This window comes from Meles meles, chromosome 7, assembly GCF_922984935.1.
Source record: "Meles meles chromosome 7, mMelMel3.1 paternal haplotype, whole genome shotgun sequence".
NCBI classification, from domain to species: domain Eukaryota; kingdom Metazoa; phylum Chordata; class Mammalia; order Carnivora; family Mustelidae; genus Meles; species Meles meles.
The window spans coordinates 109,981,715-110,007,285 of NC_060072.1; the positions used below are offsets into that span (position 1 = coordinate 109,981,715).

Genomic DNA, 25,571 nt, shown 5'->3' on the forward strand with positions numbered 1-25,571 from the left:
AGAAAGACACTTAACTGACTGAGCCACTTAAGCGTCCCATAAGTCATGCACATTTCTTGTCAAGGTTACTGCTGTGTAATTTGTAAAAAAATTTTCTTTTCTTTTTTTAAATTTTTTACTTTTAAAAAATGTATTTAAATTCAATTAATTAACATATATTATTAGTTTCAGATATAGAGTTCAGTGATTCATCACTCTTATATAATACCCAGTGCTCATTCTATCCCATGCCCTCCTTAATGTCCATCAACCAGTTACCCCATCCCTCCAGACCTGCCCACATTTTTTTCTGTTTTGGAGTTTTTTTCCTATCATATTTTTGAGTAATTAAAAAACACAACCTCAGACTTAGAGAAGAGTTGACAAAGAAGGATTCGCTCCTACAAAATGTTAGTATAATCATCAAGTTCACAAATTTAACATTAATACATTGCTACCATCTCCTCCTCAGACCCCACTTAGATTTCATCAGTAGTCCTAATGATGATCTTTGTAGGAAGAGATTCAGTTTAGAATCACAGGTTGCATGTCTCTTTCAGTTTAGGGCTGTTGCTCATTCTTTGTCTTTTATGACCTTGACACCTAAAGATTATAGACCCATATCTGTTTGACATTTTTCCATTATTCTTTGAGCACTGTCTTTCTGGCATAACACGAGATTCCAGACTCACCTTGAATTTTCTATGCTTCAGCCTACAATCAGCCATTCCTTTAAAGAGCCTTGGTTCTTTTTAGTGGAAAATATTTAGAAGCCAAGATCTGACTTGAGGTGCGCTTGTTGCTCTTGAGATTTTACTGGTCCCAGTCCATCTCAGTGGACAGAGCTAAGGCATTTCTGTGTGTGTGTGTGCATAAATATATTTGTCTCTGTACACTGAAAAGCATGAGTTCTAGTCCCAACACCACAGGATTCATTCTAGTTCTTTTTCTTTAAAATTTCTGTTTCTGTAAATCCCTTTCTTAGAGTAAGGAACTTGGCTACCATTACCCTTAATATATTTGCATATTTTATCAGTCTATATGTGACTGTGTCCCTTCTCTGCTGAGGCCTTCTCCCTCCCCAGTATGTCTGAATGTTAATCCACAAACTATAAAGTTTGTTTTATCAACACAAATAAACTTCTGAGCTTAAAATTGCTAACACAATGAGTTTTAAATATTATAAAGCTGAGGTATTATTTCTGTCCTAGTGCACAGTGTCCCTTATTAATACATGCATATATTTGTATGCTTTTTCTTTGTAGTGTGGGTATAATGAAAGAACCTAAGGTTTTCATATTGGTTGGGTAAGGAAATACTGCTACATTTTATTAACTCAGTTCTTCAGCATATCAGTGGCTTTTCTTCATTTCGGACTTCTCATCCTCCTAAATTTTTGTTGCAAGTGCTGATTTTGTGCCTAACCCTAATAAGTTTCTTCACTCAAATGCTTAGAGATAACTGAGCTTTTATTACTCCTACAGTCTCGTGTTCGTTGTTATTTCTTATAATCTTTGGGTTTGAGAATATGGTGTTAATTGCACTGCAGTCAGTGCCATTACTAACATCAGAACATCATAGGGTGGCTCAGTGGTTTAGGCCGCTGCCTTTGGCTCGGGTCATGATCTCAGGGTCCTGGGATCGAGTCCCGCGTCGGGCTCTCTGCACTGAAGGGAGCCTGCTTCCCTCTCACTCTCTCTGCCTGCCTCTCTGCCTGCTTGTGATCTCTCTCTGTCAAAATTAATAAATAAAATCTTTAAAAAAAAAAAAAAGAACATCATAGCCTTAGAATCAGCAGTTTTGTTGTTGGTTCCCTTAAGATTGCAACTGCATGCACACTGAAGAGTTAAACTTCATTAAAATCACATAGGGCTTTCTTTTTCATGGAAAATAAGGTTGGTTAATATACTCAGATTACTTCTGGTTTCTTTTAGGTATGCCTGTGCGAAGGAAAACACTTGGCTAGAGCACCAAAAAAAGTCTTGCAGCTTTTTATTTTTGAAATTAGTAACTTTTTTTCCTAGGGGGAGAGGGGTACAGGGAGAGGTAGGTAGCCTCCATGGCCAGCACAGAGCCTTTCTTGGGGCTTGAATCTCAGGACCCTGAGATCATGACCTGAGCTAAAATAAAAAGTCGGATGCCTAACTGAGTAAGCCACCCAGGCACCTCTGAAATTAGTACCTTTAAAAACTTTTTTTTTTTAAAGGATTATTTATTTATTTATTTGACAGACGGAGGTCATAAGTAGGCAGAGAGGCAGGCAGAGATGGAGAAAGGGAAGCAGGCTCCCCGCTGAGCAGAGAGCCCGGTGTGGGGCTCCATCCCAGAACCCTGGGATCACGACCTGAGCCGAAGGCAGAGGTTTTAACCCACTGAGCCACCCACACGCCCCTAAAAACTTTCTTTTAATACCTTTTTCTTTTGCTGTTAATTATTTATAATTAATTATTTTTCATGTCATCATCGTGTCTAGTCCTCTCTGAGACAATTATCCCACATACTCTTTAGTTTACTCTGTAGAGCACTTGCTTCTCTGGTGCAGCTGAAAATTCTCAGGGACACTTAGTTTGAGAAACTCTGAGTTACACACGTCCTTGCACTTTGTTGTAAAATGGGACAAAGGTTTTATAGAGCCTTGCAGATTTTGTGTCCCAGGCACTGGCTGTCTTTTTTACTTTTCCACTAGTAGGAATTTTCAGTGACAGATCAATCAGCACATAATCAGGCAGGTATTTTTTTTTGAAGGCTTTAATCTTGTCTTTCTTTTAATGTGTTTCGAAATTGTATGCTTTTGAATTGCTGTTGGGATTCTTATGACCTAGCTTGTGAAGGACATTTTGAGCAATTACGTAGGATCCACACGGTGGATCAATAGTTGTCTTCATTTTAACAACTAACCTAATAATGAGGAACATCAGAATGAATTTGGAAGATTTGCTATGAAAGGAAGTGACTTCTGAAAAGTTGTTTATTTGTGCTTATACTGCAAGTTTGGAAATATTTTTGATAGGACATTGGCTTATTGAAATTTGTGGTAATAAGACTTTTGGTTTTCCATGCTTTGGCATGTCATATAAAGATTCCATTGTAAGTGTGTATTTTAAGGATTTATAGATAACATGGGCATTGTATATTGTCTCTGGCCACTAATTTTCTCTCCTACGTTTGAAGAACAGTTCCTCAACCCCCACATTGGGTGTAGAGCTTACTTAAAAAAAAAAAAAATCCATTTTTCAGTAGAGAAACAGCTAGTTGATTCTTAACCATTATTCTAATAAAATAATTTTCATAAATTGTAAGTTTCATATTGGGATTATGTAATCAGATGTGTTTTGTTCTTTTCTCACAGATTTTACTTTTGAAGAAGAATTAGAGATTAGAATCCAAATGAAGGCACTATTGAGATAATCCAGTCAGTGGTTTTTGAAAAATTTTAAAAGTTGCAGACACCTTTTTTCAAACAAATAGTATTCTGATGTAAACAAAACTTCTCTTAAGCAGTAAAATAGAGAAGGCAGAGCTGTTCTGATTGAGACAAGAATGTGACTGTCCACCTCTCCCAGTATTCTTCTGCCAGGCATTTCCTGAAGATGATCTCTAGAATCCCTAGGACTTCGCAACTTTTTGATTTTACAAACAACTACAAATAGTAATTATTATTTATTGATAACTTGCAATGTGACAGGTGCTCTCTCTATTATTGCTAATTACAATAATCCTGCAAGTTAAATTTCATAATGTTCATAGTATAGATTAATAAATTAAGGTTCAGCATGTTTAAGTAAATTCGCTAAAGTCATCCTAATGAAACTAAGAATTAAATACAGTGCCAGATCTTTCTTGGTCTGTGTTTTTTGCTTAACCTAAAGAAGGGGTCTTTTAAATAGCAAAATTCAACTGAATTTTAAAGATCTAAATTGGCTTTATTAATTAATTCATGAATCTCGGGCAGTATCCCATCTAACAAGTAGAGGCAAACTCTGGAACTGTATAAAGTAAAAGCCATTTTAGAAATGGGCGTCTCATTTAGCAAAAGAAAAGAAAGGACTGTTTTAGGTATCCTCACCTTTCCTTTAGGGATAGGCAGGGAGTCTTACTAGATGCATTTCCTCATCTTCCTTTGGCAGAGGATAGAGATTGCCCACATGACAGATTACCTCATTGGTGCTGACCAGAATGTTCCTAGCTGTTGGGTTAAGAATACATTTTAGGGGGAGGTGGAAACTGCAGTTAGGTGTTAAGTCCTGGTTTGGTGACTTGACCTAGCCCTGAGTGACTCCATTTTGGGCCTGTGGTTTTCTTTTTCACGGGTCCTATCGCTTCTGCTGCTGCTACCTTTTTTTTTTCCTTTAAAGAGAGAGCATGAGCTGGGGAGAGAGGCAGAGGGAGAGGGAGAAGCAGGCTCCCCACTGAGCAGGGAGCCCAATGTGGGGCTCCATCCCAGGACCCTGAGATTATGACTTGAGTTGAAGGCAGATGCTTAACTGGCTGAGCCACATAGGTGCCCCTGTCACTTCTTTTAGTTTCTGTGACAGTGTGTTTTCTTGATTTCCTCCCCATTTTTTTGGCTGCTCCTCTTGTCTCCTTTGCCTCTCATATTGTACCTGCCATTTAATGTAGGCTTAGTCATTTGAATATTCTGTCTTACTCTCTTTTCTTAGGGAAGCTTATTCACTATTGTGGCTTGAGTTGACATCTGTCTATCAAAGCTTCCGCGTGTGTATCTTTGGCTCATGTCAGTCCTTCAAGCTCCAGACCCATATATTCAGTTTGCTCTCTTGAAACCTTTTATCAATATCTCAAAGGCTCCTTAAATTCAGCTCATGATTTTTCCTTAATTCTTGTCTGTCCTATTTTCCCATTTTTATTAATGGTACCACCACTTGTCCAGGGTGTTTAAGCCAGAAACCTTATTTTATTTTTATTTTTTAAAAGATTTTATTTATTCAGTTGAGAGAGAGAGAGCATAAAGAGAGAGAGAGAGGTCATGAGTGGGGAGTGGGGAACAGGTAGAGGGAGAAGCGGACTCCCCGCTGAGTGGGGAGCCCTATGTGGGACTCGATCCCAGGACCCCAGGACCCCAGGATCATGACCTGAGCCAAAGGCAGGTGCAACCAACCGAGCCACCCAGGTACCCAAGTCAGAAACTTTTTAGAATCTTCCTTGATTCCTTCACTCCCTCATTTTCCACCTGGTCAGTCAAATCCTGGTGATTTTTTTTCCCCCTCTTGAGTATTTCTCTAAGCCATCTATTTTTTCACCCCCATTGCCACTACTACCATCATAGTCTGGTCATCGTCATTGTTGGCTTAGATTATTGTAACAGTCTCCCAGTTTTTTCGTCTTTTTCCTTCCCCCTAATGTTTTAACTTTTAGTGATGTTTGAGTCCTGGCTTCACACTCACTAGTTATATGACCTTTGTCACGTTGCTCAGTCTTTTCAAAGCTTAGTTTTCTCACCTGCAAAATGGTTCTAATAATCCTTACTGCCTGTGATTGTAATTTAATGGTATAATATGTGCTTGGCATGTGGTAAGCACTTGATATATTAGTGATGATGATGGTAATAATACTACACTCAGAACTTCACAGTGGTCCCCTGCTGCCCTTTAAAGTCTGGTAAAACTCCTGCCACACTTCCTTTAAGTTCTTGGTGCTTCCGCCTCCTTCTTCTTTTTTTTTTTTTTAAAGATTTTATTTATTTATTTGACAGACAGAGATCACAAGTAGGCAGAGAGGCAGGCAGAGAGAGAGGAGGAAGCAGGCTCCCTGCTGAGCAGAGAGCCCAATGCGGGGCTCCATCCCAGGACCCTGGGATCATGACCTGAGCTGAAAGCAGAGGCTTTAACTCACTGAGTCACCCAGGCGCCCCACTCCGTCTCCTTCTTAACTCTCATTATGTGTCATGCCTCCTCCTTTAGATTCTTCTTTTACGTTGTCCTCTCTTCAAGAGAGTAAGTGTCATTTCTTTAAATAGCTAATGGAAGTTAACTTGCTCTTCAGATCTCATTTAGTCCCCAGATCACCTTTTTTGGGTGAACTTTTTGAGGCCCTCCCAAGGTAGATTAGGTCTTTTTTTTAATGTATTCTCTTCCTTGAATTTGTAGCTTTTATCCCTGTTTGCAGGTATAATTGTGTGTATTGTGTGTGTATTATGATTAGTGACTATCTTATCTATTTTTATGTGGACACAGATCGTGTTTATTATGCCTACCTACCATTGTGTCTTTAGCAACGAACATAATGCCTGGTATGTAGTAGCTACTAAAAATATTTTTTCCATCAGTGAGGGATTATACTTTAGTATTTTTTTCTTTTATTCTTCAGTATTTGGTTAAATTTATTTTTCATCACTGCTGCCTTATCTTTAAAGCTGTCTTAAGTAGACTCATTCATGTTAATTACTAGCCTTTGTTATTGATGGGGAGATCTACCAGGGTGGCCAGATTTTTTCCTTTCAGAATCTGTGTTTTTCTTTTGGTATTGAAGTAGGTTAGGAGTTAGTTTTTCCTCCTAGGATAAAGTGCTGGTCTTGAGTTGCTGGGGGTTTTTCATGTTTCTGTGGTGCTGGTGTATAGATTGGAATTCAAATTTTCTTTTTTTTTTTTTAAGATTTTATTTATTTATTTGACAGAGAGAGATCACAAGTAGGCAGAGAGGCAGGCAGAGAGAGTGAGAGGGAAGCAGGCTCCCCGCCAAGCAGAGAGCCCGACGCGGGACTCGATCCCAGGACCCTGAGATCATGACCCGAGCCGAAGGCAGCGGCTTAAACCACTGAGCCACCCGGGCGCCCAAATTTTCTTTTGCTTAAGTCTATATTAGGAGCAAATGTGAAATAATTTTGGTTTACTGAAGTCCTTAAATATTCCTTATATTCCTTTGTAAACATCTCATTTAAATGTTCTTATTTTTGACCTTGGGAAGATAGCAGAGTATGAGGACCCTAAACTCACCTTGTCCCATGCATACAACTAGGTAATACTTTGGTGTCAATGATCCAGAAAACAACCTGAAGACTGGCCAAACTCCACAACTAAATGTAGAGAACAGGCTGCATTGAAGAGGGTAGGAAGGTCAAGGATTCGGTGAAAACCTAAACTTGTGGGTCTGACCTCTGGAGGGAGGGAACTGTGGATGTGGAGAGAGGCAGGAAACACATTAGCACACCAGGGAGCTTGCACAGTGAAGGTGAATCCCCAAAGCATTTGGCTTTGATGATCAAAGGGGGACATTTCATGAGTTCTTAACAACCAGCAGGACTTTAAGCCTGTAACTTTAAAAAATTAGCAGGCTCACTTCCAGGATAAGGAGGGCGATAGGAGGCTGAGTCCCCACTTTTTTTTTTTTCTTTTCTTTTTGAGAGAGACAGAGAGATGTGTGTGAGCAGGATGGGAGGGAGGGACAGAGGGAGGGGAGGGAGGTAATCTTAAGCATGTTGAGTATGGAGCCTGATGCTGGGCTTGTTCTCATTACCCTGAGATCATGACCTGAGTTGAAATCAAGAGTCTGATGCTTAGCTTAACGCGTGAGCCACCCAGGTTCCCCTGAGTCCCCACTCTTAAAGACGCAGCACGACAAATAGCCCTTAGAGATACTGCTTGGAAGCAGCAGTTTGAAAAATGCTTGGGATATGTGGGAGGGAGGGGGAGTTAGTTACTAAACTCAGTTTCCTAAGGGACTTCTCTAAGAAGAAATGAACTGACAGGCACAGTTTCCTTCCTCCACCCCCAGCATATTCACAGAGCCACCTGCTAAACTAGTTCAGTACTGATTCACTATCTAACTTGCTTACACTACTCCCCACCCCCTCCAGGTAGACCTCTCTGTCAGTCCTGGTGCTGTGGGTCCACTCCCAGAGAAGACCTGTGCAAACCTTGCCAGCACTACCTCTTTTGACCTCCTGCAGAAGACGCTCGTATTTTCTTAAAGCTGTACCCCATTCTGTGTACGCCCTTCCAGGAGTGGTCCCGTCTGGTTCAGTAGCAGCTGTGTATCCCCTGTGGTAGAGGATCAGCACCACCTTATTAAAAGTGTGTGCCTGGCTACTCCTTTCAAGAGCAGGAGATCTAGCTAACTTTCCTAACACACAGAAACAGAGTTAGGCAAAATGAGGAGACAGGGTAATATGTCTCAGATGAAAGAATAGGATAAAGTCACAGCAAGAGACCCAAGTGAAACAGATAAGTAGTATACGTGAGGGAAAATTTTAAGTAATGATTATAAAGATAATTCAGTGGACTTGAGAGAAGAGTAGAGGACATCAGTGAGACCTTTATAACAGAGAGAGAAAAATAACAAATCAGAAATGAATACAGTAATTGAAATTAAAAGTATACTTGATGGAATAAATAGCAGACTAAATAAATAAATAAATGGAGGAAGCAGAGGAACAAATTAATGACTTGGAAGACAGAGGAATGGAAAGTAATCAAGCTAGGGAAATGAGGGGAAAAAAACTATGCAAAATGAGAACAGACTTCGAGAACTCAGTGACTCCATCAAGCATAATATTTGCAGAATAGGTATCTCAGGAGAAGAGAGAAAGGGGCAGAAATGGCATGATCTATTCAAAGTGCTGAGAGGGAAGAATATGCAGCCAAGAATACTCTGTCCATCAGGGTTATCATTCAGAGTAGAAGGAGATATAAAGAGTTTCTCAGACAAAAACTAAAAGAGTTCATGACCACTAAACCAGCCCTAAAAGAATTATTAAAGGGGATTCTGAGTAGAAAAGAAAGACCACAAGTGGGAGTATGAAAAGTATGAAACATAAAAACAGTAAAAATAAGACATCTGTAAAAATCAGTCAAGGGATTCACAAAAGTATGTAAAATATGACAACATAATTAAAACATGGGGTGGGAGAGGAGTAAGGAATGGGTTCAAACTTAAGTGACCATCAAGTTAATTTAGACTGCTACGTACATAAAATGTTGTATACAAACCTAATGGTAACCACAAATCAAAACCCAGTGATAGATATGCAAAAAATGAGAAAGGAGTCTAAGTAAATCTCTAAAGAAAGCCAACAAACCATGAAAGACAGCAAGAGAAGAAAGGATCAGAGGAAAACTACAAAAACAACCACAAAACAAATAACAAAATGGCAATAAATACATGTCTATCAACAATTACTTTGAATGGGAATGGACTAAATCAAAAGACATAGGGTAACAGGGTGGATAAAAAACCAAGATTCATCTATATGCTGTTTGCAAGAGACTCATTTTAGATCTAAAGACACCTGCAGATTGAAATGAGAGGTTAGAGAAATATTTATCATACAAATGTCCAAAGAAAGCTGGGATAGAATACTTATATTGGAATAAATAGACCTTAAAACTAAGGTTGTGACAAAAGACTAAGAAGGACACTATATAATAATAAAGCAGACAAAAAGATACAATTGTAAAAATGTATGTATCCAGCATGGGAGCAAATACATAAAAGAGTTAATAACAAACATAAAAGAACTAATTGATTAGTAGGGGACTTTTAACACCCCAATTACATCAATGGATAGATCATCCATACAAAATCAAGGGGGGACATCTGGCTGGCAGGGTAGGGGGAGCATGCGACTCTTGATTTTGGGGTTGTGACTTTAAGCCACATGTTGGTTGTAGAGATTCCAAAAAAAATAAATAAAAAAAATCAACAGGGAAATAGTGGCTTTGAATGACACACTGTATCAGATAGATCTAACATATATTTAGAACATTCCATCCTAAAACAGAATACACATTCTTTTCAAGTGCGCATGGAACATTGACAAAACAAGTCTGAACAGTTTTTAAAAGATAAGAGTCTTACCATGCCTCTTTTCTGACCACAATGCTGTGAAACCAGAAATCAACCAGAAGAAAAAATCTGGAAAGAGCACAAATACATCGAGACTAAATAACATACTACTAAACAATGAATGGGTTGGCCAAGAAATCAAAGAAATTAAAAATTACATGGAAACAAAGGAAAATGAAGCACAGTGGTCCAAAACCTTTTGGGATACAGCAAAAGCAGTTCTAAGAGGAAGGTTTGTAGCAATATAGGCCTATCTCAAGAAGCAAGAAAATCTCAAATAAACAATTTAAGCATATACCTAAAGGAGCTAGAAAAAGAACAACAAAATCCCAAACCAGCAGAAGAAAGAAAGAAAAAAAAAGATTAGTGCAGGAATAAATGGTATAGAAATTAAAAATATAGAACAGATCAATGAAACCAGGAGCCAGTTCTTTGAAAAAATCAACAAAATTGGTAAACCTCTAGCCAGATTGATTTAAAAAGAAAAAAAAAAAAGGACTCAAACAAAACCAGAAAGAAAAGAGGAGAACTAACAACTGACACTACAGAAATAAATCATAAGAGAATATTTTGAAAAATTAGATGCCAACAAATTGGGCAACCTAGGAGAAATGGATAAATTCCTAGAAACATATAACATGTTTTCACTTCTCTTACAGAGATATCTAGGAGTATAATTGTTGGATCATAGCATAGATACATTTTTAACTTTATGAGAAATTGGCTGGGGTGCTTGGGTGGCTCACTTGGTTAAGAATCTGCCTTTGGCTCAGGTCATGATCCCAGGGTCCTGGGATCGAGCCCCTTGTTGGGTTCCCTGGTCAGTGGGGAGTCTGCTTCTCCCTCTCCCTCTACCACTCCCCCCCCAACTCATGCTTGCTTGCGTGCTGTCCCTCTCAAATAAATCTTATTTTTTTAAAATTATTTATTTGTTTGACAGACAGAGATCACAAGTAGGTCAAATAAATCTTAAAAAAGAAAAACTTATTAAAAAAAAAAACCTGGCAGACTACTTCCCAGAGTATTGGTATAATTTCACATTTTGGTTGCTTCACATCTTTGCTAACATTAGTGGTGTTTACATTTTAACTCTTCTAGTGGGATGTGGTAGCATCTCATTCTGGTTTTAATTTTCACTTCTGTAATTACTAATGATATTGGTCATTTTTTCACTTGCACATTGGCTAGTTGTGTATCTTCTTTTACAACTTATGTAAGTCTTTCACTCATTTTTAAAGTATTGGAGTGTTTGTTTTTATTTGTGTTAGAGGAGTTGTTTATATATTTAGGATGCAAGTCCTTGGACAGTCACTATTTCTCCCAGTATGTGGCTTACCAGTTTATAACGGTCAGTTTGATAAAAGTTTGGTAAAATTTTAATTTTGGTTAAGTCCAGTGTGTCAGTTTTTAATTTTATCAAATGTGCTTTCTAACATAGATGTCTAAATATATTTTACTTAGAAGTATTCAGTCAGGTGAAGTGGTGAAAGATTTTGTGGACTTATGTCTAAGTATTTGAATTCCAAATATGATGTGGTAAATATGTGTGCAGGAATTAAATATTTGAAAATAATGGTAACAAATGTATTTATTGGGGTTTATATGATAGAATTGGTGAGAGTCAGCAAATTATTTTTCCTTTTTATACCCCATGAAGATTGCATCTGGTGTTCTTATTTGCTCTGAACAGCAATGCTAAATCATGAAGCAATCTTTTATACTATCTGTTTACTACCCAAATTCATTTTTTTGTTTCTTCATTAATTTTTCAAGAAATTTTCATTAATTTTTAAAGATTTCTTTTACCTATTCTATTTTTTTCGATTTTTACAGAAGCATGTGCAAGAGTCTTAGTCACACCTTATTTGATGATTGCCATGGAGAAAATTAAAGGATTGTGTACAATAAATATTTATATCTTGGTTACTTTTCAGAAAGATTTATGATTTTATCTATAAAAGCTTTGTATTTCTGTTGTTGTTGTTCATTGTTCATATTTTTATCCCCAGCTACCTTTTTGTTCTTATTAAGCTTCTCTCCCTCTCTTCTTTAATTACACTTTTGAAAGATTTGTTTCTGTGTAGAGAAATGTGGTTAAGTTTTACATGTTGTTCTTACATTTACCAGGTTGCTGAACTCTTGATACAGATGTCTTGTCTGTAATTTTTTTCTGAGTTTTTATCATATAATCCTATATAACAACTGTTTCTTTTCTGATTCTTATACCTTTCATTTCTGACTACACTTGTTCTTAGTATTTCTTTTTTTTTTTTTAAGGTTTTATTTATTTATTTGACAGAGATCACAAGTAGGCAGAACAGCAGGCAGAGAGAGAGAGGGAAGCCTGCTACCCACTGAGCAGAGAGCCCGATGCCCACTGAGCAGAGAGCCCGATGCAGGGCTTGATCCCAGGACCCTGAGATCATGACCCAAGCCGAAGGCAGAGGCTTAACCCACTGAGCCACCCAGGCACCCCTGTTCTTGGTATTTTTGTGGTAGACTATGGCAGTCTGTCAGTTGCCTAGTGTAGTCAGTTTCATTCTGATTTGTTTAATAGTTAGATTTGATTTTTTTTGTTAGATTTGATTTTTATAGGAAAGCACATTTAATAGAAATAAAGTATTGAGATAAGATGTGAATAATTTTGGTTCATTTATTCTTCTTTTTGGATGTTCTTTGTGTATGTTTTATGTTGTTTTCTCCAGAGAGAATTAATTATATAAATAATTTTGTTGAGCTTCATCTCAATTAAAATTTTTTTTGGTGATAGTGTATGTCAAAGTATCTTAAACAGTAGCACTGTACATGAATGCTTTTCTTTAAGGCTCTAAGGTCATGATCTCTTTGTACTCTTAGTATCAGGCTTTGCTTCTTCTCTTTCGCTGGAGAACGTGGGGGAGGGAGAAAGAAGTTCTATAGTTTCTGATAAGCTGTGGGCACACAGTGACTTCAGTGTTGACATAGCTCTGTGGGACACAGACATCAGCCCCTGGCAGCTTTATGTTGTGTGCTGCAGCTGAATGTCAGCAGGGACTCTCTTTAGATTGCTAAGCTTCTTGCTTCCTGTGTGTATTCATTCAGCAAAATCTACTCCCCAAAGCAGCATCGGCAAGATTATCTGTTATCACTCTCGTAGCTGATGGATATCACCTAACTCTGTGTTCTTTATTTTTCTTTCTTTTTGATTCACATACCAGTATTTTAGTGACTAAATCTGGGGATTTTGTTAACCTCATTTACCATTGTTGCAGGTGTTTGAAACTTTTGGGTTGTAGAAAATGAAGAGGCGAATTTGATACTTGAAATGCTGGTGGAATGCACAGTATCTTTCTGGTAGCTTGTAGTTCTGCCACTGCAGTTGTTCACTATTGAGTGTTCTCAAGTTAAACATTTATGGAAATGGTTGTGGTAGGATCCCTTTGCTGGTGGATTTTACTTTTGAGGTGTTGGGTTTGTTTGTTTTAAGTTACTTGGATGTTATTTATAACGAGATGAATCTCTTCAATCCTGGTATTGCTTAGCATGATAGTTTTACTATTTTAATTTCTGGTTGGGGTACTATCCTTCCTATAGTTCTTTTACCAATTCTGTCTTCTCTTTTTCTGTCTTTCTTTCAGTTGGGCGAGTCAGAAAAGGCTTTCTAGAGGACATAATGCCTGAGCTAAGAGTGAAAGGACAGTAGGATTTAACTGAGAGTGATAGAGGGAAAGGGCAGAGACTGCATAAATAGAGGTGAAGGGGTAGATGATAGTATGGCAATTGGGGTAACTAAAACTAATTTGGAATCTAGGACTTGTAGTAAAAGTGGTTTATTGTTACTTGAATTGTTGATTATCTCTATGAGGCCATAAAACATAAAATGTACAGTTGACCTTTGAGGAACGTGGGGGTTAGGGGCACTGTTCCCTATACTGTTGAAAATCTGCATATAACTTTTGACTTCCCCCAGATTAACTATTAATAGCATACTATTGCCTAGAAGCCTTACTGATTATATAAACAACACATATTTTGCATATGTATTATATACTGTATTCTTATAATAAAGCAAGCTAGAGAAAAGAAAATGTTATTAAGAAAATCATGAGGGGGAGCCTGGGTGGCTCAGTTGTTAAGCATGTCTTCTGCTCATGTCATGGTCCAGGGTCCTGGGATTGAGGCCCACTTCAGGCTTCCTGCTCAACGGGAAGCCTGCTTCTCCCTCTCCCATTCCCCCTGCTTGTGTTCTCTCTCTTTCTCTCTCTCTCTCTCTCTCTCTCTCTCTGTCAAATAAATAAATAAATAAATAAATTGTTGTGCTTTTTTTTTTTTTTTTTTAAAAGAAGATCATGGGGAAGAGGCGCCTGGGTGGCTCATTTGGTTAAGTGCCTGCCTTCCCTTGGGATTGAGTCCACATCAGGCCCCTGCTCAGTGGAGCCTGCTTCTCCCTCTCTATCTGCTGTTCCCCTTGCTTGTGCTCTTACTCTATGTCAAGTAAATAAATAAAATCTTAAAAAAAAAGTCCCTGAGGGGCGCCTGGGTGGCTCAGTGGTTTAAGCTGCTGCCTTCGGCTCAGGTCATGATCTCAGGGTCCTGGGATCGAGTCCCGTGTCGGGCTCTCTGCTCAGCGGGGAGCTTGCTTCCCTCTCACTCTCTCTGTCTGCCTCTCTGCCTACTTGTGATCTCTCTCTGTCAAATAAATAAATAAAATCTTTAAAAAAAAAAAAAAAAGTCCCTGAAATAAATAATACATTATATGTTAATTTTAAAAAAATATTAAAAAAAGAAAATGCGGTCACAGTTATAGTACTATACTGTTTATTGAAAAAAAAAAATCTATGTGTAAGTGGACCCATGCCATTCAAACCCATGTTGTTCATTCATGAGGGTCATCTGTATTTTGACTTTAGGGTTTCCCTATTTTGATAGAATTTTCATTTATTCTTTAACTTCCATTCTGGGTTGTACTAGCATAAAGATAGGTATTCTTATATTTCCTGGATTCAAGAATGGAGAGTAGCTGCTAGAGTTCTGGTATAATTGCTTGTTCATTTTCTTGACTCTTTGTCTTTTTTACAGGAGAATCAACTCAAATTAGAGGGTGAGAATGTTAAATAATTTTAATTTTTCTTTTTCTTTTCTCGTCTTTTTTTTTTTTTTTTTTTTAAGATTTTGTTTATTTATTTGACAGAGAGAAACACAGAGAGAGAAAGAGAGAACACAAGCAGGGGGAGTGAGAAAGGGAGAAGCAGGCTTGCCGTTGAGCATGAAGCCTGATGTGGGCCTCAGTCCCAGAACCTTGGGATCATGACCTGAGCTGAAGGCAGATGCTTAACAACTAAGGCACCCAGGCGCCCGATGATTTTAATTTTTCCATTTGAATTCTGTGTGGTTGTTTCTTGCATTGGAGTGTGTCTCTTGCTGATGTTTAGATTAGTCTGGGAACTTGATTTTAGTTTAATATTTGCTGCACAGAAAATAAATCCTTGTCATCAACTGTGAAAGAATAGTAAACTGATGATTAGAAGAAATGAATTACCTTAGAGGCACTTCTACTGTTTCAGTTTCTGAGACCCAGACTGATTAAATTACTCACCAAGTTCCTTCTAAAATGATAGAAATTAGAATACTTTCTTTTCATATTAAAGATTCATGAGTCTAGCTCAAGTGATCTCTAATAGGTTCCAAACTTCATCTGAATATATTGCATGTAGAAGAAGTGCGTTACATATATGTGTCCCATATCTCTCTTGAATATTGTTCTTTTTTTTTTTTTTTTTTTAAAGATTTTATTTATTTATTTGACAGAGAGAGAGTGCGCACAAGCAGGGGGAACAGTAGGCAGAGGCAGAGGGAAAAGTATGCTCCACTGAGCAGAGATCCTGACATGGGGCTCGATCCCAGGACCCCAGGATCATGACTTGAGCCAAAGGCAGCTGCGCTTAACCAACTGAGCCACCCACGTGCCTCTTGAATATTGTTCTTAATTTACAATTTGCGATAAGGTATAGTGCTGGTGAGTGAGTGTATCTCTGTAACTATTACGTTTTAGCATTTTCTAAGCTTCATTTTTGGACAAGAACTCTATTTACTTTGTATAGTACTAACTAAAGTTAACTAAAGTTCTTGTTGACTGTTGATTATCTGAAAATGCTTCTGTTTGCTTTGGATTGAACATGAATAAATTCAGGGATGGCTGGCTGGCTGAATCAGTGGAGCATGTGACTTTTGATCTTGGGGTGGTAGGTTCGAATGTCACATTGGGTGTAGAGGTTACTTTAAAAAAAAAAATACAACACAAATAAATCCAGAGTATATAGTTAACATTTTTTGTTAGGATTGTGTTTTTTATTTTGGATAGTTAGTATTTAAGATAGAATTTTTTTTTGTTGTAGTTGGTAAAGAACTAATTGTTACAGAAGATGAATAATTTATTGAATTATAGGGGAAAGATACAGCTTTCTAGGGAAATTTGCATGTATTACCTACATGTATTGCTTTCAAAATAATTTTTCAAAATTAGTTTTGGTCATTCTTTCATCAAAAATTTATTGAGCACTAACTATACCAAGCACTGTGCTATGCCGCAGAGTAAAGAGATGACAGCCCCAAGTCCTAGGAAATTTTTAATGAAGGCAGAAACAAAGAAATAACATTTCAGATTTATCTGATAGGTGCTGTTGTTTAGGGATATAGTAAAATGGCAGTACAGATCAGAATATCAGATAGCCTGAGGAAGGTATAAGCTTGACTTAGATGACTTCAGTAAGAGTTATTATAAGCTCTTTTGCATCTTACATGAATAAGGTTCCTTAATGTATACATTTATATGTTTCAGAAAAAAATGTTTTTAATTTAACATAATATGGTGCAATACTGGTACTTTTTCTAATGGATCATCTTGACAAATGGTGCATTGAGTTCTCCATGATGTATTTTTAACAATGACCATTTTCTTGTATCTATAATAGAGTAGTCTGCCCTTTGCATGGTTTTGCTTTCTGTGGTTTCAGTTACTGGTGGTCACTTATGGTCCAGAAGCAGACCTCATTTTCCTTCTGATTTACTGTTAGAAGTTCAGTAATAGCCTAACACTACCTCACAGTGCCTTTGTCATTCATCTTACTTCAGTCTGTCACACAGGCATTTTATCATCTCAAATTATCATCAGAAGGTTGAGTACAGTACAACAAGATATTTTGGAGAGAGACCACATTCACATAACTATTATTATAACATATTGTTATAATTGTTCTATTTTAGCTTTTTTTGTTAATCTCTTACTATGCTTAATTTATAAATTAAGTTTTTAATCATAGGTATGTATGTATTAGAAAAAACCTAGAATATAGAGGATTTGGTACTATCCATAGTTTTAGGCATCCACTGGGGGATCTTGGAACATATTCCCGTGGAAAAGGTGGAGGGCAATACTGTATTTTTTCTTTTTTCCTAAGTAAAAATAGCTCTAGACTACAAAGTTCTGCCATTTTAGAAATCAGGATAAACTGGTTCAAAGTGTTCTGTTGTTCCAAGAAACTAATGATTATATTTGGAAGTTCTGCCTCACAGGAGCTTCTGATATTTATCCAAAAGATATTGTATGAAGGGTTGCTCTGATCTTTCATTGTTTTTGCAGATAGATGTATTAATTTTCTAATTAAGTCATAGTCCCTGTCAGAGATTATGGTTGTTCACAGTATCCTACCATTTCATTGAGATACAGCTTGATGTAATAATAGCACAATCCTTGGAGTAAATTTTAAGCCGTTACTTTTCCAGTCTCTCTAGATCAACTGAATGTCAGAGTGGAAAGTGGTAGACTAGCGAGTGTTGGTATAACATTTGGAATGTGAGAAGTGTGAGTTCATTTTGGAGAGTGTCATGAGCAGAATTCCCAAATAGTAGTTCTAATGTCTTACCACTGAGATCTTCCCTCTAAATTCAATCTCTCTTTTTTTGGTTGATCACTGTGTAAGAGACTGTAAATGTCTGTGAGATGTGCAGGTTTGCTCATTTTATCATCTGTATGAATATGCTGGAGAAGGAGTAGCCTGGCTTCTAGCCTGCCGCTTCTTCTCCCAAGGGAACTGGCAAGAATTTTTTTTAAGTAAAGCTAGCTTGAATGTGGCCTAAAGTAGGAATGGTGATTCCTATTTTAATGGAGAAGATTGCTGTGTAGCTTTCTAGACTACCAGTCAGACCATCATTTTGTATTTCCTAGGAAATATTTCATAGTAAAATGTGTGCAAGCAGAGCTGAAGAAGTAGACCTTACGTTAGTAGCTGTAATTTATTTCTTCACCAAAATGATAATTGCTATACTAGATATAAACACAAGTGGTAAAATATGTATGAGACCAAAAGCTATTACAGTCAACGTCAGTTTCTCCTGACTTGAATAGTGATGAATGTCCAAAAAACGAGGAACAGTTGTACCTAGAAATCAGTTTTATTGTTGAGTTTAACTTCTGATATTTCTCTTTGGGATAAATTCACTCAGACTTTTATCTGGGTTTTTTTACTTCCGGGGTTAAGAAGGAAACTAGAATTGATCCTAGACTTCAGAGAATTAGCACTTTGACATATCTTTTTACTAAGGATTTTGAACTCTGCAATTGTTAAGAATCTTTACAGGGTGATGCTGACAGTTAAATGCATTTAAAGAAATCCTGTTCCTGAATTGAAATATCTGATAATTCTGTTCTTGGTAAGAAAAAAGCAGTGCTTTTCAGAAGTTTGATTATCAGAATTGAAAATTCACTACTCGCTAAGCATGATAGCAAAACTAGAAACCATGAAAGAAACAGTTTGTATGTTTGCACTAAATAAATAAATAAATTCTCTATAATACTCATCATAAACCTCGTTAAAAGAAAAATGACAACCTTGGAAATAATATTTGTAACATACACAGCAGGCGAAGGTTACTTAACCCACTCAGGAAAATAACAAAATGGGCAAAGAAGAAGAACAGATGAGTCACAAAGGAAGGACCGCAAGGTGCCAGTAGATACGTGGATAGATATTCAGCCATGCTTATATTGAAGAAATGCCAGTAAAAGAAAGAAAATACCCAGAGTTTTCAAATGTGTGGGAAATGGCCACTCCAGATATGGTTTGGTGTTAAGTTTAAATATGTACAGACCCTTTTAGAGATAATTTTAATATATATCAAAATTATAATTGCATATCCTCCAATTAAGCAATTTTACCTTTGAGAATTTATCCCTAGGAAAAATTTGGATACGTGTACAAAGACAAACATATGAAGGTGCCAGTTATAATAGCGCAAACTGAGAACCAACCCAAATGTTTATCAGTAGTCATAAATAAATTGTTTCAGGGGCACCTGGGTGGCTCAGTGGGTTAAGCCGCTGCCTTCGGCTCAGGTCATGCTCTCAGGGTCCTGGGATCGAGCCCCACATTGGGTTCTCTACTCAGCAGGGAGCCTGCATCCCCCTCTCTCTCTGCCTGCCTCTCCACTTGTGATCTCTCTCTCTCTCTCTCTGTCAAATAAATAAATAAAAACCTTTAAAATATTGTTTCATATCCATACATTGGAATTTTATGGCAGGCATCATCTTTCCTCATTTTCTTTATTGTTATAAAATACACCTTACATTTACCATCTTTTTTTTTTTTAAAGTTTTTATTTATTTGACAGAGATAGTACAAACAAGGGGAGCGGCAGGCAGAGGGAGAGGGAGAAGCAGGCTACCCACTGAGCAGGGAGCCTGGTGCGGGGCTTGAGCCCAGGACTCTTGGGATCGTGACCCTAGCTGAAGGGAGACACTTACCAACTAAGACACCAGATGCCCCGAAACATTTACCATCTTAACTATTTTGCAAGTAATAGTTCAGTGGCATGAAGTACATTATGTTGTGCAAACATTACTACCATCCACCTCCAGAACTCTTTTCATCCTGTAACACTGAATCTCCGTACCCATTCAACAATGACTCCCCATCCTTCCCCAACCCCCACTTTTTCCAGGCCCTGGAAGCCATTCTTCTGCTTTCTGCATCTATAAATTTGACTACTCTAGATACTTCATATAATATTTGTCTTTTGTGACTGATTTATTTAGATTTCATCCATGTTGTACCATGCATCGGAGTTTCATTCTTTTTTAAGTATAAAATACAGACTTCTTTAAAATTTAATTTTTGAGTGAGTAGGACATCTATTCAAATTCAAGAGGATGGTTGGGAGGAGAAGAGATGGGATGCAGTTGCTAATTGGGATGGGATTTCTCCAAGGGGTGATGGAAGTGTTCTAGAACTGATAGTATTCCGTGTACAACTTTTAATATGCTAAAAACGACTGAATTATATGCTTAAAACAGGTGAACTTTCTGGTATGTGAATTGTATTTCAGTAAGACTGTTACTAAAAAAAAATCCAATGTTAATTATATTATACTTCAGGTAAAAAAAATTTTAAGAGGAATACAATACATTTCTAGTAAAGTGTTCTTACAAGTTGTCCCTCAACTATTCTAGTTTTACTCTTTTTTTTTTTTTTTTTAAATTAGAGAGAGAATGAGAGAGAGGGAAGGGCAGAGGGGGGAGAGAAACTCAAGCAGGCTCCATGGTCAGCACAGATCTGATTACAGGGCTTGATCTCATGACCCTGAGATCATGACCTGAGGTGAAATCTAGAGTTGGATGCCCAATCAACTGAATCACCTAGGCACCCTCTTAAAAAAAAATTATTTCTTGTGTGACTTTCCAGAAATGTTTTTATTTTTATGAATATTTTATTTATAGTAAATATTACTCCTTCCCTTTTAACAAAAGTGGTAGTAAATTGAACATAGATGGTATTCTGTACCCAAGCAGACATCTCTGGAAGTCTGTTTCTCTTGGTTTTAGGGTAAAAGGTTTTTTGTTTTGTTTTGTTTTTTAATTACAAAAGTATCACATGGTTAGATAGTATAGAAAAGTATGAAGAAAAATGTAGAAGCTGCCCATACCTGAGAAAGTCATTGGCAATTGCTTATATATCCTTTTAGACTTTTCTCTCCACGTTTAATATGCTCTTTTGAAAAATTAGAATTGAGATCATCCTATACTTGGAATTGTGTAGTCAGCTTTTTTATACTTAAAACAATATATTGTGATTATAGTTTTCAATCAGTAAATATCTGCATTGTGTGGACATTTCACCTTTACTGTGGCTCATCACCTGTTAATATCTATTTAGGTTGTTTCTAATTTTGTCACTATTATAAACAAGAATGAATATCTTTCTGTGTACACCTTTGTACCCTTGCCAGATCATTTCTTTGAGATACTTACTACATTGCTATTTTGCAGTCTGCCAAAATCTTTTAACAGCCTGTGTTTTAAAATATAAACTTACAAAGATTTCCACGGTACGGTTAACTCTGTGAAAAGAGGATGCAGGTATTTAAATTCTTATTTATTTTTAAATATGAAGGATCTGAAATGCTGAAAGTGGCATTGTGTCCAAAATTGCATAGCAGTTAGTGTGAGAGCTGGCGCTAAATCTCATGTCTCTTATTGTGGCTTAGTGTTCTTTCCACTGTGGCATACTGCCAGTCCTTAAATACCTTCAATACAAGGAGTGATTTTGTTATTGTTGCTTCTTCACTTCTAAAAATATGATTCTAAAAATGTTAGTTATTGTTTAATATTATTTAATACTTATTTAATTTTATTTTACTTTATTATTTATTTTTAATTAATATAATTAATTTATATAAAACATGCGATTAATATTTTATTATTTATTTTATTTTTATTTATCTAATTTAGTATTTATTATTTAATTATTAATTATTTAATATGTGAATTAAACTTCTTAATCATTTTGTGTTTTGATATCCTTTGTATTTTTTGGTGAAACTTTAAAAAATTTTTCAATTTTTTAAATTTTTAAAAATTAATTGAAAAGATTTTATTTATTTATTTGACAGAGAGATAGTGAGAGAGGGAACACAAGCAAGGGGAGAGGGAGAGGGAAAGGGAGAAGCAGGCTTTTTGTTGAGCATGGAGCCCAATGTGGGGCTCAATCCCAGGACCCTGGATGATGACCTGAGCCAAAGGCAGGTGCTTAACCACTGAGCCACCCAGTGGTCCTGAAACTTTTCATTTTTAATTAATTAATTTATTTGAGAGAGAGAGAGAGTGCATGCGCATGGAGGGAGAGGCAAAGGGAGAGAGAATCTCAAGCAGGCTGAGCCGAAATCAAGCATTGGATGTTCAACTGACTGAGCCAGTCAGGCGCTCTTTTTGGTGAAACTTTTGTATGATGTGTTTGTATTCCTATAGATTTCCCCTTTTTCTCCCCTCCCCTTTGGCTCTATGTAATACCTTCTACTGATTTTGAACAATATCTTTATTTTGTTATGGCTCATGCAAAGTGAGGAGCTGTCCTACTTGTTTCCTGTTGGGAATTAACACATGTTAAATTACTGAGATTTTATAGATTATCACAATCATTTTTTTTGAAACAATGTAAAAAAACCAGAATTTATTGTATTCGGGGTTCTGAGAGCCATGGTAGCTACTTTCTGACTTCCCCAGTCTGCTTTGTTTTTTCTTCTTGAGGAGGAAGCTGATTTGGGGTTTTCTTTTTTGTCTTGCTTCTAGCACATGCAAATGACAATCCAGGCTCTTCAGGATGAATTGCGGATCCAGAGGGACCTGAACCAGCTGTTTCAGCAAGACAGTAGCGGTAGGACTGGTGAACCCTGTGTGGCAGAGCTGACTGAGGAGAACTTCCAGAGGCTACATGCTGAGCATGAGCGGCAGGCCAAAGAACTGTTCCTTCTTCGAAAGACTTTGGAGGAAATGGAGCTGCGTATTGAGACTCAGAAGCAAACTCTAAATGCTCGGGATGAATCCATCAAGAAACTTCTGGAGATGTTGCAGAGCAAAGGACTTTCTGCTAAGGCTACTGAAGAAGACCATGAGAGAACAAGACGACTGGCAGAGGCAGAGATGCACGTCCACCACCTAGAAAGCCTTTTGGAGCAGAAAGAAAAAGAGAACAGTATGTTAAGAGAGGTGAGTGACCACTTTTTCCGTCTTAAGACTTACTGATGGTCCTTTTCCCCCCTGATTAGTCAGCATCTTGGCTTTGATAAATTTACATGTTCTTTTGAGTTAGTGGGAGAGAATTTCTTCTTTGTTATTTAGGTGCTTCACTGATTTCTATTTTGATTTGCTCTCTTGCATGAGATGGCATTGACTGGTATGTACACTGGCTTGATGACTTTCTGTGTCTTTTTCCGCCTCGATTTGATTTCTGTAGACTCATTTTGTTGCTAGAGGGGCACAGAATTTTCTTTGTTACTTCTCTCTTAATTTGTTCATAGAGACACGTGCAACAAAACCAGAATCAGAGTACCTATTATTTAATTTTAGAATATTACTAAGAGAAAGTAAGTGGTTACCTCAGTTTAGGTGTGCTTATATAAATAGTCCTTGGCAGTAGTAATGGATGTTTGCCCTGTGGTTTCCATGGAAACTTGCCTTGCTGTAAAAGATACGTAATAAAAATCATTTGCTGCCATGGAAGCACAGTGAGAAAGAATGATATTGAGGCATACTGCAGCTATTTTTTATAGAGGAAACTCAGACTTCAGCTGACCATTGTGATTGTTGATAATTTTTCACTTTTCTAAGTAGTGAGTCATTTTGAGAAAGTATAAATGAATTTTAAAAAATTGACATTTAATTCTCTATATGTGGTCAGAGACTTTAGCCATTTGGATGGGGGAAAAAAAATCTCAGAACTGTGTTAACTGCCAGTCTGAATGAAGTATGAGGAAAGAAATTTAAAAAGTGGAATATTCCCCAAACAGCACAATAACAACTTCAAAAGGGTACTTTTTTTTTTTTAAGATTATTTATTTATTTATTTGACAGCTGGAGATCACAAGTAGGCAGAGAAGCAGGCAGAGAGGGGGAAGCAGGCTCCCCGCCGAGCAGAGAGCCCGATGTGGGGCTTGATCCCAGGACCCTGGGATCATGACCTGAGCCGAAGGCAGAGACTTTAACCCACTGAGCCACCCAGGCGTCCCTCAAAAGCGTACTTCTAAATTTGAAGTTCTGTGACTTCTCCTTTTGTAAAAATTCTGAAATATTTATTTACAGTGAGGATATTTTATTTTTGATAAAGGGGAAATTCAGTGTTTTTTAAATACATGATTTTATTACACAATAAATTCACTGTAGATTATTGTAGTAAGGTTAGGAAATAGATTAGCAAAAATTTAAAACCCCAGGTGTCATTACCTAGCGATAACTGCTATGTATGTGTTTCTAGTCATTTTTTTTTTATTTTATTCATTTATTTGACAGACAGAGATCACAAGTAGGCAGAGAAACAGGCAGAGAGAGAGAGGCTCTATGACATCAGTGAAATCAAGAGCTGGGTGCCTAACCAGCTGAGCCACCCAGGTGTCCCTGGAATCAAATGTCAAAAAAAAAAAAGTTTAGAGTTCTTGTTCTCTGTGTTTCTCCTATTTACCTTCAGGACTTAGACCAAATTTCAGTTCTTTTGTGTTTTCCTTGTGCAGCTTTATACATATATGTAGATTAATCAGTCATATTATAGTACATTTATATTTACATGTATGTTTCTTCATCATTCACTTAATTTTTTGTATCAAAGATACATTTTCTATTATTTATTTATTTTATTTTAAATAATTTATTTATTTGGCAGAGAGTGACACAACGAGAGCAGGAACTCAGGCAGGGGGAGCAGGAGAGGGAGAAGCAGGCTTTCTGCTGAGCAGAGAGCCCGAGTAGGGCTTGATCCCAGAACCCTAAGACCATGACCTGAGCTGAAGGCAGATGCTTAATGACTGAGTCACCCAGGCGTCCCAAAGATACATTTTTTTAAAAAAGATTTTATTTTATTTTATTCTTTTTGAGAGAGAGACTGCGAGCTGGGGGGTGGGGTAGGGTGGAGGAGCAGAGGGGGAGAGAGAGAATCTTAAGCAGGCTCCATGAGACTTACACAAGGCTCAGTCTCATGACCTTGAGATCGTGATATGAGTTGAAATCAAGAATTGTTCACTTAACCAACTAAGTCACCCAGGTGCCCCTAAATATTTTATTTTTAAGTACTTTCTACACCCAATATGTGGCTGAACCCACAACGCTGAGATCAAGAATCCCATGATCCTCTTACTGAGCTAGCCAAGTGCTCCCAAAGATACATTTTTTTCTTAAAGTTTACTTTGAAGATTCATTTATTTATTTGAGAGAGAGTGTGTGTGCACACACCTGCACACATTGTGTGAGGGAGGGGCAGAGGGAGAGGGAGAGAATCCTCAAGCAGACTTCCTGCTGAGTGGGAAACCCAACCTGGGGCTCAGTCTCAAACCCTGAGATCATGACCTGAGCTGAAATCAAGAGTCGTAGGCTTAAGGGACTGAGCCAAGCAGGTGCCCCACCAAAGATACATGTTTTTAAAAAATCTTTATTTTGCCAGTGTCTAACAAATACACAGTGGATACTTGAGAAATGTTAGTTGAATAAGTTGAAATGCAGGAAAAAATTTAAACCTGGAACTTAAATATAGGATACCATTTTGAGTTTTTTTCCCCCCTGGTGTGATCACTGGGTACTAAAACCTGATGAAGGTTTGAAAACAAGTTAAACCCCAAAGTTAGTTTTGCTTATGAGTTCATTTATACATATTATAAATAAAATATTAGCAGATAGAATCAGCAATATGATAAATTGATAAATAATAGTGATAAATAAAAATGATACTCTGATCAGAAGGCTTTTATTCCAGGAATGGCAGAGTGACTCATACATAGTT

At 37.2% G+C, this 25,571-nt stretch overlaps 1 protein-coding gene across 11 annotated transcripts in view; it reads left to right on the top strand.

Annotated features, from left to right (window-relative positions):
- Nucleotides 1-25,571, top strand: part of ERC1 (ELKS/RAB6-interacting/CAST family member 1) — a 547,045-nt gene that overhangs the window by 72,598 nt on the left and 448,876 nt on the right. For all 11 annotated transcript variants that reach the window (XM_046012301.1, XM_046012300.1, XM_046012305.1 and 8 more), the window contains one exon: nt 22,379-22,795. In XM_046012301.1, coding sequence (XP_045868257.1) covers nt 22,379-22,795 — 417 coding nt within the window. The remainder of the gene's footprint in view (nt 1-22,378; nt 22,796-25,571) is intronic.